Source organism: Myotis davidii, unplaced genomic scaffold, assembly GCF_000327345.1.
Source record: "Myotis davidii unplaced genomic scaffold, ASM32734v1 scaffold238, whole genome shotgun sequence".
In the NCBI taxonomy this organism is placed as follows: Eukaryota; Metazoa; Chordata; class Mammalia; order Chiroptera; family Vespertilionidae; genus Myotis; species Myotis davidii.
Window position 1 is genome coordinate 11,393,386 of NW_006293779.1, and position 14,832 is coordinate 11,408,217.

The 14,832-nt window shown below is 36.6% G+C and overlaps 1 protein-coding gene across 1 annotated transcript in view; it reads left to right on the forward strand.

Annotated features, from left to right (window-relative positions):
- SMC6 (structural maintenance of chromosomes 6) overlaps nt 1-14,832 on the forward strand; it is a 55,989-nt gene that overhangs the window by 12,025 nt on the left and 29,132 nt on the right. The window contains exons 5-15 of the mRNA XM_006767560.2: nt 2,799-2,935; nt 3,472-3,533; nt 4,496-4,576; nt 5,864-5,965; nt 7,854-7,973; nt 8,058-8,156; nt 11,509-11,655; nt 11,933-12,021; nt 12,199-12,363; nt 12,967-13,145; nt 14,219-14,423. Of these exons, the coding sequence (XP_006767623.1) occupies nt 2,799-2,935; nt 3,472-3,533; nt 4,496-4,576; nt 5,864-5,965; nt 7,854-7,973; nt 8,058-8,156; nt 11,509-11,655; nt 11,933-12,021; nt 12,199-12,363; nt 12,967-13,145; nt 14,219-14,423 (1,386 nt within the window). The remainder of the gene's footprint in view (nt 1-2,798; nt 2,936-3,471; nt 3,534-4,495; nt 4,577-5,863; nt 5,966-7,853; nt 7,974-8,057; nt 8,157-11,508; nt 11,656-11,932; nt 12,022-12,198; nt 12,364-12,966; nt 13,146-14,218; nt 14,424-14,832) is intronic.

Below are 14,832 nucleotides of genomic sequence, written 5' to 3' on the forward strand. Positions count from 1 at the left end.
AAGGGAGTAAAGATTATGTAGCTTAAACATGATTGTTCGTAGTTAGATTAATTACCCGCCTGGCACTTAGTTAAGAGGTTTTATTCCCTCCCTAACTTCAAGGGAAAATCCCTACCTGGGGAAGCAACCTTTCTCGGAGAGGTGACCTTGGTTAAAACACAGTGCCAAGAAGGTGAGCAAACATATTAAGAACAGTATGCCATATATGCCAGGTCCCTTGAAACAGCAAAGATGGACTGGCTCCCGGCACATTCCTTTCTCTTGCCCCTGTTCCCAGCATGGCGCACTGTTGCCTGTTATCCATCTCCAGACAGAAAGCTTGTGCAAATTATTGCCATGTGCCTGTTTCTGTTACCTTTCTGGAAGAATGAGCAGTGATAAATCTATGTGCTTGTGTTTAAAGCAATATTTATAAACACTGAACTTTGACTCTTGTTCCAAACCCAGCTTTGGCAAGTCCACGTTGGTATGACACAGGTGAAGGCAGAGTCTGTGACCAGCCAAGGTGTCCCTGCACAAAATTTCTGCCTCCAGCGCTTTAAGAATTCCAAAAGAGTATTCTACTCTCTGTCTCTAATTTTTATATCCTTTACTCAGGTGATTCACCAATGAGTTTGATTTGAGGGCCACAAGCACGAATCTATTTGTGGTCCATCTTGACCCTTGATGAATGGTCTTATAACTACTCACTTTGGCTTCAAGTTTATATTTTTTTGTTGCAGCTTGCCTTCACATAACTTTATAGTAATTGCCTAGTTTACATCATCATAGACTCATGGCCTTTTGCCTATTAGGAGCTCTCTTCAGGATGATGTCCTTTTTTTAATAGTGCCTCAGATGGGGGTAACGTGGGGATAAGGACACATATGTAATAACTTAATAAAAAAATTTTAAAAAAATAGTGCCTCAGATGGCTCATAGGGACCTTGTTTCTCCTGACAACTAGATGTCCCAGACTGTCAGAGCTCCCAGAGTGGGGCTGCTTCCAGCACTTGTTCCTCTCACACGCCCGACGCCCAAAACATCAGGAACTTGGATAATTAATAGTGAAGCCTTTTTCTCGTATAACAGACTTTCCTCTGCTCAGTGTCATATCCATTTAACTTCCCCCATTTTATTACTAAAAAATAGAATGGGGAGGGATGTGAATCAGGATTACAGTTTCTGATGTATCTCTCAGAAACCTTAGGAATCTGAACCCTGAGCCAGGGTTCCAAGCTGACTCAGGAGAAGCAGGGGAAAGATACACAGTAAACGATTTCCCATGCTGTGTGGCCTTGGAAAAGAACTATTTGGTAAGAATTTTCCAGCATATTTTTTTGTCTCTACTTATCTTATTTGGGCCTTAGCCCAGCAAGCTCTTCTTTCCCATAGTCCCCAAACAAAATTATGTCTGAAATAAAAAATTAGTTATCTTAACACTTTTTAGTTAATAGTCTGGACTCAGTTTTAATTCATTATATAACTATACATTTCTTAGTTGCCCAAATAATCACCTCATCCACCTAGCCAGATAATGCATTGATCTTTCAAATGGAAGCTTCAGGAAGAAATTACTTTTTTTGGTATCACTAAATGATTTATGACTCAATTAATTAATTAATTTTCCCCCCCATTTTGGAGGTACCTGACCCAAAGCAGAAACTTGTTCTGAGACTTGCCCTTGGAAAACCATTGAAAGAAAGAAAGGAAGAAAAGGGCTAGCTTACACAATCACCAGCTTTGAGGACACAGCTGTCTGTAGATAGGAACATCGATATATTTTAAACAGAGTTAATAACAGTTAAAAGCTTTAATGTGGGCTCAGTCTCCTTTTTCCTGACCTTGTCTGAAAAAGTAGCTATAAACAGCTTTCCCAGACCCATTACTATTCCTGTCATCCCTTTCCTCATTTAAAACATTTGGTGTCTGTAAAATTCCCCTGAATTTATAGTGTCTGATTCTGTCATCACGTATTTACGGAATCAGCTCATTGAGCTTTCCAGTTCTATTTGTAGTCTGTTCTGTGCCTAAAGTCAATCAATCAATTTTTTCATGAGATACATTCACTTAATTTGAGGTAAGCATATTAGCTAATGAAACATATTTTTGCACCGTATTGTAGTTCAGCTGCCCTTTCCGATCATACTTTATTTATTGATTTTCAGCCTTGAGTCTTCATTAGAATCAACTCAGAGTGCTTGTAACAATCCTGGTAATTACAGTTTGGCAGGAGCATATCTGTCTTCATTAGGTATTGCTGAATAAAAGAAAATACATACACCAACCCATTCAGGGGAGCTTTTGAAAAGGAGATTTATTGTAAAGATGCAGGGTTTTATATATCTTGCAAGCTTCCAAGAGGAAGTAGAATTGGGTCTCATGAGTGACCAGAAAAGAGAGATCTCAGAACCAAGTGTCTCCTGTCTCTGGTTTTCTCTGTGCCTTTGCCTCTAGGCAGGTAGTGCCTTTGCTGCTCTTTTCCTCTATGCCACCTCCCCCATCCTCCTCACCTAATGGCCTGTATATACCCCTTTCTCCTGACAACAAAAAGTGTGTGGGGAAATGAGTGTCTCTCATTGTTTCTGAAGCATGTGTGCTCTTATTATTTAACAAATTGTTTCTGTATTAGATAGAATTGTCAGTTCTTTTTTATAAAGCTTACCTTAGTCTCAATTTTAATTTATTTGTTAGATGTGATATCTGGTGTACAGTAACTTTTCAAATGAATTAGCCAAATTACTTGGAAGTTTTGAAAATTTAGTGACCTAGTACTGTAATTGCATTGTATCTTCATGTACTTAACCTTATTCCTTTAGCTCAGCAGACATCTCAATAACATTAAGAAACAGAGGAGATGATGCCTATAGAGGAAATGTGTATGGAAACACTATAGTGGTGCAGCAACACATCAGCATGGATGGAAGTCGATCTTATAAACTAAAAAGTGAAACAGGTTTGTATGAAGTTCTTTTCATTTCATATAAAATATTAGTAAATATCTAGTTTAAAAGAGTTAAGTGATTGTGCTGGTATTTATTGGAAGGGCACTAAGCTCTTGAAATCTCTTGTAAGATGGTTCCTTGGTTGCATGTATGTATTCATATGTGTATATATGCATACAAATATTATACATAGTTGTACCACCGGACATTCTACAACAAAACCACGATTGGCAGAATTTGGATTTGTTTGAAATAGGCTATGCCATTTTGTTCTCATCTGCAAACCTTCTTTCACCCCCATAGTTTCTATCATATGTGGAAAGAGATGGTTAGCAAAAGGTGGGAAAGGACATAAAAAGGAAGTGAGTGTTAAGAATTATGGGAGCCAGAGATGAAAAGGAACAGAAAATGTTGAGCTCCAGGAAGAAGAGAAGCACAGTCACTGCATCTGTGCCTCTCCCTCTGTGGGTACCTGATTAACTGCTCAGTTTTTTTCTGTATTATTGCCCTAGAAACAGTCTGGTTATTTTGTCTTTCCTGAAACTAGGCACCGTGGTTTCTACTAGGAAAGAAGAGCTGATTGCAATTCTTGATCATTTTAACATACAGGTAATTGCTAAGTTGGTATTTTACAGATGGTAAAATGAAGGAGTTTAAAACTTTCCTCATTTATACTGGCCCTACATATTCTATCACTTAAGAACAGGATTATTTTCTAACATACCAATTGCTTTGTTACTAACACCAGATATATAAAGTATAAATCTTTTTGAAACAAGTAATATATTTTTTAAGTTTTTTCAACTATAATTTGAACTGTTAGTATACTTTACAATTACCTTAACTGTACTTTAACTTGTTAGCCAAAGGTGGTCGAATCCAAGCAATGGCTTATTTAAAATGCCTCCCCGCTCCAAAAGATAGAAATGACTCCAGCATTTCCATTTCTTTTATAATGTCTTCATGAAGCTATAACAAGTAGGAACTTTGAAAAACTGCTATAAGAAACAGAAACGATACTTATCATAATTCTGATTAAAAAGAAACTGAGTTGGACTTTTTGTATTTAAACTAAGTTGCCCAAGGCTACATAGGAGGGCAGGGAGCCCAAACTAGGTCTCAAGGCAGCTGAATCCCATGCTTGGGCTTTCCCAACTCTTGTCCAATGGTTAAGAGTAGCTAGGAGTGATTTTCTATAAAAGAGATAAAAGAAATGAAAACTTTACAGTAAAAACACTTCTTCAGAGAATTCTTGTAGCTGTGCCCTCAGAATATTTAATTTTTTTTTCTATTTTTTTTTTTAATTATTAGTTAAGGTATTACAAATGTGCAGAATATTTAATTTTGACTATAGTATATAGTCTCATGAAATATTGAAACATTTTCTCTGTATTAAAACATTTTTCTTTATATATTTACCCTAATGCTCTAACGATTGGCTAATACTTAGACTGCTTGATTGCACCATAGGTTAGTTGTATTGTATATATTCAGTTTGTTTATCTTTAAGGCATTAAATTGACGTATTCAAAAATAACCTTTTATTTGTTTGCTTGTTTGCTTTTTTTCAGGTGGATAATCCGGTTTCTGTTTTAACACAAGAGATGAGCAAGCAGTTTTTACAGTCTAAAAATGAGGGAGACAAGTACAAAGTAAGGAACACCAAGTAAATGAACTTAATAAAAGAACATATTCATAGTTTAAGCATATATTCTGAACATAATTCTTGTTTCCACAGTAAATATTGAGGGTTTTTTAATAAGCCACCTATTTAAAGTAATTATTATAGGGACTCATTTAGGAAATTGTTAAGTAAGATGATAAATTAACACTACCAAAAATGTTAATCTTTTGGTGAATTCTTGGTCCACATTTTGGCTTTTAATTCTGAGGGGAGAATGAGCTATTATTTTCTAAAATTAATCTTTAAGAAAATACAAAGGAATGATTAGCCACACATATATAACTTTTTAAAAAGTTTTTATTAAATTCATTGGGGTAACATTGGTTAGTAGTACCATATAGGTTTCAAGTTTATATTTCTATGATACATGATCTGTATATTTCATTGTGTGCCCAGCACCCACCCAAAGTTAAATCATCTTCTAGCACCATATGTTTGCCTCCCCTTTACTCTTTACTAGCTGCCACCCTCTTCCCTCTGCTGAGCATCATACTGTTGTCTGTGTCTATGAATTTCAGGTTGAAATCCCAATCATAAGAAATCATGTTTCTTAGCTTTGTCTGAATAATAATTTTTATACCTTAAATTGTTTAAATATCAAAAAGCTACAAAATTTACAGTGTAACTTTTGAATGGGTTTAAGTATTTCCTTTTCTAAAAATTTGCAGTGTACTAAGATCAAACATACAGATGTTTTCTCTGTTTCCATTTTTGCTTAAAGAATGGGAATCAGCCGAAACCGGTTTGGCTCGGTGGATAGAGCATCAGCCTGCGGACTGAGGGGTCCCAGGTTCGATTCCGGTCAAGGGCATGTACCTTGGTTGCGGGCGCATCCCCAGTGGGGAGTGTGCAGGAGGCAGCTGGTCGATGTTTCTCTCTCATCGATATTTCTGACTCTCTATCTCTCTCTCCTTTCCTCTCTGTTAAAAACTCAATAAAATATATTTAAAAAAAAAAAAAGAATGGGAATCAGTAAAAATAAGCTTTCAAAATGGTATTACTATCACAGCAAAAGTGTTTTTTTTCATGGAGTTTTAAGAACTTTTGCAAATGAACATGTAGATGCGAACATAGTAGATTAAGTAAATTTTGGGTCTGAAATGAGACATGTTCTTTTGTGTCTACGTGTGCTTACGTATGTTTTCCATGTCTTGTTTACATAATTGGTCTAAAAGTTTTGAAGATCCAATTTTTTATTTTTAGAGTTCCATGGAAATTTTCAAATTCTTAATTGTGTTTTCATTGTTGTTGATAGTTTTTCATGAAAGCAACCCAACTAGAACAAATGAAAGAAGATTATTCATACATAATGGAAACAAAAGAAAGAACAAAGGAGCAGATAAGTCAAGGAGAAGAGGTTTGTAAACATTTAATGTAGTAATTTTTGAGATCAGTCAAAATTCTATAGTATAAATGTTATTATAAAATCATTTACATTTATATGTTTATATATGTATACTAGAGGCCCGGTGCACAAAATTGTGTGCACTCGGGAGTCCCTCAGCCTAGCCTATGCCCTCTTGAAGCCTGGGACCCCTCGGAGGATGTCCACCTGCTGGCTTAGGCCCGCTCCCTGGGGGATCAGGCCCAAACTGGCAGTCAGACATCCCTCTGGCAGCCCGGCAGCCCTCGGGGGATGTCCACTTACCAGCAGGGAGCAAACCTAAGCTGCAGTCGGACATCCTTAGTGCTGCTGAGAAGGCGGGAGAGGCTTCCGCCACCACCGCTGTGCTGGCAGCCGTCCGCCTGGCTTGTGGCTGGGCAGAGCTCCCCATGTGGGAGCGCACTGACCACCAGGGGCAGGAAGCTGGCCAAGCCCCCTGGTGATGGAAGCTCCCAGCCTCTCCTTTTTTTTTTTAATTCTGGGATTTATTTACCTTCTATAATTGAAACTTTGTAGCCTTGAGTGGAGCTCAGAGCTGGCCAGGGTGGGCGGGAAGCTTGGCTTCCTCCATCGCTGGGGCAACGAAGCCTCCTGCTAGCTCCAGCTCCGTGGCTGTCGGCCACCATCTTGGTTGGGTTAATTTGCATATAGTCGCTCTGATTGGCTGGTGAGCGTGGCTTAAGGTGTAGCGAGGGTGCAGTCAATTTGCATGTTTGTCTTTTATTAGTGTAGCTATCTGTCTATATAAAAGTAATATTTTCAAAGTACCCTATGAAGTATATGAAGTGTGGTTTTTATATTCAGGGTATTTACTAACCTTTACTTTTTGTTTTGTAATAATGGGTATGTACATGTATTACTTCCTCTATCTATATATATAAAAGCCCAGTGACTGGAATGGCAGAACAACCGGTGTCTGTGGCAGCCAACCAGCCCGATCTGGGCCCTGATCGCCCCCACTTCCCCCCAGGCCAGCCCGGCCCCCATTTGCCCCCCAACACCCCGATCGGGGGCAGGGCCAGCTGGCCAGCCGCCCACTGCCCCTCCCCCCGACTGGCCCAGACAGACCCCACCCATGCACAAATTTGTGCACTGGGCCTCTAGTATTAAACATAATATGCATTTATACTTATATATGGTAGATGACTCTTTCATTTCCCTAGTACAGTGTTAACATTCATCAAGCACTGATGGGTTGGAGGCAGCTGTCACATCAGTACTCCCAGCTTTGCAGCTGCAAATTTGCTTGAAGCAAGCCAGTGGGACTTACTTAAATTTGTTTTTACGTATGCTATATTTTGTTCTTATACCTTCTTCAGATTCCTGAAGATCCACCCTTTCTGTTTGATAATCAGAGACCTCAAAGTCATAAGGCTTACATTTCAACTGTTCCTCCAATACATTAAGTTCCACCAATTTTTGTGTGATTCTGGGTCTTGTTCTTTTGTTATTTAGTCAGTTTTATACAGCTTGTTCTTTTGTACTAATGACTGACTCAGGTCAAATGTATTAGTTGTTTCACTGGTATTTTTACTTCAAGTTTTTATATATTAAAATTAAGTTTATAGTTTTTTGGTTCACTAAGTGAAACTCCAAAAGCAGGGGTGACCATATTTATTTTTATTTCCCACATTATCCCTTCAAATGTGGTAGTGTGGTCATTTTTATAGTGCAGAAATTAACAAAATTGCTGTACCTAGTAAAATATACCAAAGAATCAAAAATGTTTTTTATTTTTATCTTAAAGAAGTCATTTCCTAGCAAATCTTTTTTAGTACTTGTTTATGCAATGTATTCAGAAGAAATACATTTGTGAAACGTCTTTTCAATGTTAGTAAGAAATATATCCTTTTTTTTTAAGCGACTTGTTGAACTGAAGCGCCAGTGTTTAGAGAAAGAAGAACGTTTTCAAATTATTGCTGGTTTAAGTACAATGAAGACTAACTTAGAAGGCTTGAAACATGAAATGGCTTGGGCAGTGGTAATTTTCACTTAATTATTTATTCACATATATTATCAGTATATTTGGCTACAGTTAGTGATTTTCTATATAATTTCTTTTTAGGTCAATGAAATTGAAAAACAATTGAATGCTATCAGAGATAATATCAAAATTGGAGAAGATCGTGCTGCTAGACTTGAAAGGAAAATGGAAGAACAGCAGGTAATTACTATTTTTATATAGATTTAGTATGTTGAATCATATGAGATTGCTGATATTAGACTATTATGACTTACAAAAATAGCAGTTCCAACCTATATGTTTACCTAATTTGAATTTATTACTCAAGTGAAGCTGACCTAAACTTTTGTTCAAGGAGTGTTGTGGCAATACATCTAGAGAGAGGACACTATTTGGATGTGATCAGCTAAGATTCAAGAAAACTGCCTTCTGCCGAAACCGGTTTGGCTCAGTGGATAGAGCGTCGGCCTGTGGACTGAGGGGTCCCGGGTTCGATTTCGGTCAGGAGCATTTACCTGGGTTGCAGGCACATCCCCACTGGGAGATGTGCGGGAGGCGGCTGATCGATGTTTCTCTCTCATCGATGTTTCTGACTCTCTGTCTCTCTCCCTTCCTCTCTGTGAAAAATCAATAAAATATATTTAAAAAAAAAAAAAAGAAAGAAAACTGCCTTCCAATTGGGCCTAGAGGTAGAAGTTGGTTGAGTGGTACATAAAGGTAGTCATTTTCTGTTGGGATCCTCCACATGGATCTTTTTAACATATAGCAGATCCACTCTTTATTCTCGCCTTTCCATTCGTATTTTTGTTTTGTTTTGTTTTGTTGTTGTTGTTTTAAAGATATTTTTATTGATATCAGAGAGGAAGAGAGAGGGAGAAAGAATCATTGATCAGCTGCCTCCTGCATACCCCACACTGGGGTTGAGCCCACAACCCAGGCATGTGCCCTGACCAGGAATTGAACCGTGACCTCCTGATTCATAGGTCAGAGCCTCGCCAGCCAGGCTCCATTCGTTTTTAAACAGATTTATTGAGATATAGTTCATATACCATACAATTCACCCTTGCAAAATTTACAGGTCAGTGGAATTTTAGTATGTTCACAATGGTATGTAGCTAGCACTGCGGAATTCCACACAGTATTATCCCAGAAGTAAGGTTCCTAGCCTTTCCTTCTATATAGGACACCCCAACCCCACAACCCAACCCCCATATTCAGTGTGGTTGATTTACCTCTGAGTATTTTATTCTACTTAGTAGTTGTTGGCCCCCTAGCTTAGATGTAATAGGATATAATCTTCCCTACCTTGGTTTTTTCTGTGCCTCCAAGTTAAACAGATGTCTTTTTCTTTTAAGGGTTCTGACATTAAGCTATTAAAGGTAATAGATAAGTATGAAAAATAACAAATGCTACAGATTGTACATTTTCTTGGTGATCTCTGGGCTGAGTTTATTACCCCCTCTTCAGGTAATAAATGGAAGTTCAATCCCACCTACTTCTCTCACCTCACATACTCATTTTGGAGAGAATGTTCTGAAATTTTCACTGTATTGTTCTCGACCTCCTTTTTTAGCTTCTCGTGTGAAAAAACTTTAAGTTACTTCCCTCTTTAGGTATTCACCAATCTAGAAATGGAGTCCAGTCTGAGTACTAGGTGCTCACCCTTTTTTCCAAATGGGAAAAGGAAAATCTGGAGGCTGGGTAAAATTTGCTTCTGTAGGTGTTTGCTCCACTTTAACTATTTGGGCAATTTATGTAGCAAGTGGTAAATTTCTGGAGGATAAAGACTATCTAATTTTATATTTATGCCCCTCACCCTCTGTCTTACATAAAAACTTTCCCATAATATATGCTCAGTTATTGATTATAGAATGGCTATTGAATAGAAGGTTTCTGAATAGTGTCTAAAGCAGTGATGGCGAACCTTTTGTATTGGCGAACCTCGGCGTGTCAGCATTTTGAAAAACCCTAACTTAACTCTGGTGCCGTGTCACATATAGAAATTTTTTGATATTTGCAACCATAGTAAAACAAAGACTTACATTTTTGATATTTATTTTATATATTTAAATGCCATTTAACAAAGAAAAATCAACCAAAAAAATGAGTTTGCATGTCACTTCTGACACGCGTGTCATAGGCTCGCCATCACTGGTCTAAAGCAAACTTTAACCTTGTATAACCTAATTTAAAACTGAAAATATATGAGATGTTTATTGTGTATAACACATAGACCAACTTCAATTTTTATTAAAAAGCATGCAGATTTTACTATCAATGTTTTAATAATAGAACTTCGTTATCATTCTCTGTAATGCTTCCTAAATATCCTAATACTGACAGTTCCCTAATCTGTATTTCCTGTTCACATGTTTATCCTGAGCACTGATTCAAATGTCTGTCTTCACAGCTTTTTTTTTTTTTTTAAATATATTTTATTGATTTTTTCACAGAGAGGAAGGGAGAGGGATAGAGAGTTAGAAACATTGATGAGAGAGAAACATCAAATAGCTGCCTCCTGCACAGCCCCTACTGGGGATGTGCCCGCAACCAAGGTACATGCCCTTGACCGGAATCGAACCTGGGACCTTTCAGTCTGCAGGCCGACGCTCTATCCACTGAGCCAGCTTTATATAACCTGGTCCAGAAACTTTAAACTTAGCATGTCTGGTTGACTAGCTGAGAGAGACAATATGGCTCACAAATTCTGAGACATACACTATCTGGCTCTTTCCAGAAAAAGTTGCTGATTCCTGATCTAAATTGTTCTCATATTTGCCACTTCTAATCCATTGTCAGTACCCCATTCTGGCCCCTAATTATTTTTGCTTCAGAATATTCTGTTAACTCCTAACTGATCATTTTTTTATTTTCCTCTCCACCCTACCTTCCTTGTGCTTCCAAAGTGACTCACTATACAGATTTGGTCAGATCTTGTCTCCCAGTTGTCTAGGGTTAAGCTGTAAGCTCATCACTGTGGAATTCAAGACCCTTGTACTTCGTCATCTCATCTTCCGCCACTACCTTCTCAGTTTAATCTCCAGAAATATTTCTAACTCCTATTAATCCCTTACCCCAGCTTTTCTCCTGGTACATTTTTATTAAATCTTTCCCACCTCAGCTCAAATGCTACTCCTGCTTTGAAGACATGCCTTATTTTTTCCTGGCAAAGCTATGGGTTTCTTCTGTATGCTTCCACAATTACAAATAGGCATACCTGACTTCAGCATTAATCTATTCAAACTGTATGACCAATTTGCATGCCTATTTCTCTGCTGAATTGTGTCTGTCTTTTTTTAATTGTGTTACTTGAAGACAGTTGTTACAGCATTTTTGTATCCGCAGAAGATAACATATTTGTTGGAAGTGTGGAATTAAAATTTAATACATTTTAGTATTTTATATTATAATTATATTTGCTTGCCTGATATCTTGAGTTTATGTAATCAGTGAAATTAAATTTATTATTGGGGTGTGAACTATATATAATTTTTTAAATTTCTATTTATTGAAGAAAAATAAAACATATGCCAACAATGTTATTTTTTTAAAGGTCAGACTTAATGAAGCAGAAAACAAATACAAGGATATTCAAGATAAACTGGAAAAGATTAGTGAAGAGACAAATGCACGAGCACCTGAATGTATGGCATTGAAAGCAGATGTTACTGCTAAGAAAAGAGCCTATCATGAAGCCGAGGTGAGAGAAATTGTCCAATGTGGAATATTAAAAACTGCATGTCAAATATAAATACTCTTTGTTTATTTTTAGAAGAAGAGGTTTTGTAATTGTGTTGAAATCTGTGTTGCTTTTAAGACTTTAAAAAATGTTTTCATTAGGTCATTTATGTACTTTTTTAGTTTAAAAATATATTTCTGCTTATATTCAGCCACTGATTTGAAGACGTGGCAAAGTGGACTTGAATGGGATATTTATTTGTTTTTATTTTACTGAAGTGTGTTTAATTTTTCGTTAGATTGTATATAACCGTTCCCTGGATGAGTATAGAGCATTAAAGAAAGATGATGAGCAGCTTTGCAAAAGAATTGAAGAATTAAAAAAAAGGTAAAATAGCTACTTTGTCATTTTTATGGTTCCCTCATTTTATAATAAAGTAGTCTAGTTGAAATGGAGTATTGTATTTTCTGTACTATTGTTAAAGGGTTTTATCACACTGCTTTATGTTTTTTTAATGTTAGGCTTTTCATTTAACATTTTCCACTTTGGATTATTTACTGTTAGTGCCGATCAATCTTTGGAACCTGAGCGGTTGGAAAGGCAAAGAAAAATATCTTGGTTAAAAGACAGAGTAAAGTCCTTACAGGATCAAGAAATTTCTGTCAATCAAGAGATGGAGCAGTTTCAGCAAGCCATAGAAAAGGACAAAGAAGAATATACTAGAATTAGGTAAGTTTCAACATGCTTACACTTATTTTTTTCAATTACTTGAAAATCATAGTGTTGCTCTTTATAAGAAGTAGAAAACATGGGGGTTTTTGTTTGCTCTACATAATTTAGGGACCTTTTAAAATCGTTTTTTGAGACTTTCTTACACTTTTAGAGTTGAACAACTTCTGGGATTTCTAGTCCCCATTATTGCATCTTTTTTTTTTCTGGATTTCTGACTAATTTTTCTCTAGTTGCACAATTATTTTTAAATAAAGACGTCTTCAGTGGTTCTCAACCTGTGGGTCGCAACCCCTTTGGCGGTCAAACAACCCTTTCACAGGGGTCACCTAAGACCATCCTGCATATCAGATGTTTACATTACGATTCATAACAGTAGCAACATTACAGTTATGAAGTAGCAACAAAAATAATCTTATGGTTGTGTCACAACATGAGGAACTGTATTTAAAGGGCCAGAAGGTTGAGAACCACTGCTCTATCTGCTTTTAGTTTTTTAGGGTAGCGGGCTCTGTTACTGGTATACAGGTGTTAGGGGAGAAGGGTGAATATTTCTGTGTAATTTTATCACGTCTGCTCTATTCTTCCACTTTTATATTTTAGGAGAGAAGAATTAGATGTGAAGCATACACTGAGCTATAATCAGAGGCAGCTGAAAGAACTGAAAGATAGTAAAACTGATCGACTGAAACGATTTGGCCCTCATGTTCCAGCTCTTCTCGAAGCAATAGACGATGCTTATAGACGTGGGCACTTTACCTATAAACCTGTAGGCCCCTTAGGTATTTGTCACCATTTAGTCAGGATATAATAAACATTAGAAATAAGGTTTTATTTTTGGGAGTGGGTCTATTGAATCGAATTTTAAACCTATTATCAAAGAGCTATATAGTTATGTGTGGATATTAATTGTACATATTTTAAGAAATAGTGATGAGTCACCTTAAAGTTTGTAACTTTGCTTTTGTATCTTTAAAGCATAAAATACTCAAAAGAGAACTTATGAAAATAATTATAGAGTTAAATAATCTGATTTTGATTTTTTTTTCCTGAATGAGTAAATAAATGAACTAACTTGAATGTAACTGCTTAGTAAGAAAATCCAGTGACATTAAGACATATTTGAAAGAATGCTCACCACCTGAGTTTTGTGTAACCTTTAAAAAATGACTTGTGTTTTTCTGAGTTTCTTAGTTTCTCTTAAGGATGGACAACATTGTTTCTAAGTCCTCTTCCAACTATAAAATCTGGGATTACTTAAATATCTCCATATATACCTGAGATTTTAGAAAATCAGTTGAGTTCTCCTACGGAGTTATCTCTAATTCTGTACCTTGTTACGTGAAAATGTAAACTTACTTTGTTAGTAAAGTACTGTATTGTTGTATAAGTACAGTGCTATATACAATATTAAGTATTGTAGTAATGTCTCTTTAATTAAATATGTACCTCTATGCCAGGATCCATTTCAGTGAAAGGCATTTTTTCTTGTTGTAAGTCTAAAGTTCCAATGTTAATCAGTTTTATAAAAAAAAAAAAAAAGAATCTCTAAATCTTTTGATTGATTTTCAAAATACCATTCAAAGGCTGGAATCTATAAACATACGTAGAAAAACCACTATTGATTTACATTCCAGTGGGACAGCTTTTTTCACAGAGTAGAGTGGGTTTCCTCCCAGTGTGATGAGTGGATGTGTGGCATTTCCCATTCAGTTAAAGTAAGATTTGTAATATCATTTAAGCTGCTTTATATGAGAATATTTTAAAACCATTATGAACTATTTTAAAAAGATAGTTACATTAATATTTAAAAGTGAGTATTTATGGGCCTTTAATAATTTTTTCTCACTTTTAGGAGCTTGCATTCATCTTCGGGATCCTGAACTTGCTTTGGCTATTGAATCTTGCTTAAAAGGACTTCTGCAAGCTTATTGTTGCCATAATCATTCTGATGAAAGAGTACTTCAGGCACTGATGAGAAAGTTTTATTTACCAGGGACCTCACGGCCACAGATAATAGTTTCTGAGTTTCGGAATGACATGTATGATGTACGACACAGGTAAGGCATCAGTAATTAAATACTGTTTCTGGTTTTGCTTAATCATGTGGAAGTCACAAAGAATGAAAACATTTTTATGTTAACCATATCTGTACTACTGATATACAAAACTTCATCAGGCCACTTTGTTCTCTTCTGGTAGATAAACGAGAGAGACGCTCTGCCTTGAGGTTTGTTGTGGGAGTCAGTACGGTGAAATAGATGTAGTGTGGCCTAGGAATTATGCTGATGGGGGAAATGGTGCCAGACCTAGACAAATAAAGAGGGAGGCATTAAGGGAGACATTGTTTATGTGTTTCGGAGATTCCATAAAGAGCTGTGATTGTTTTCCTTAATGACCCTAACAAACCTTTCAAGGCAAGATACCCAAACTGGCTTCTTTACTAGCTGTTGGCTGGCTGCCCACTGT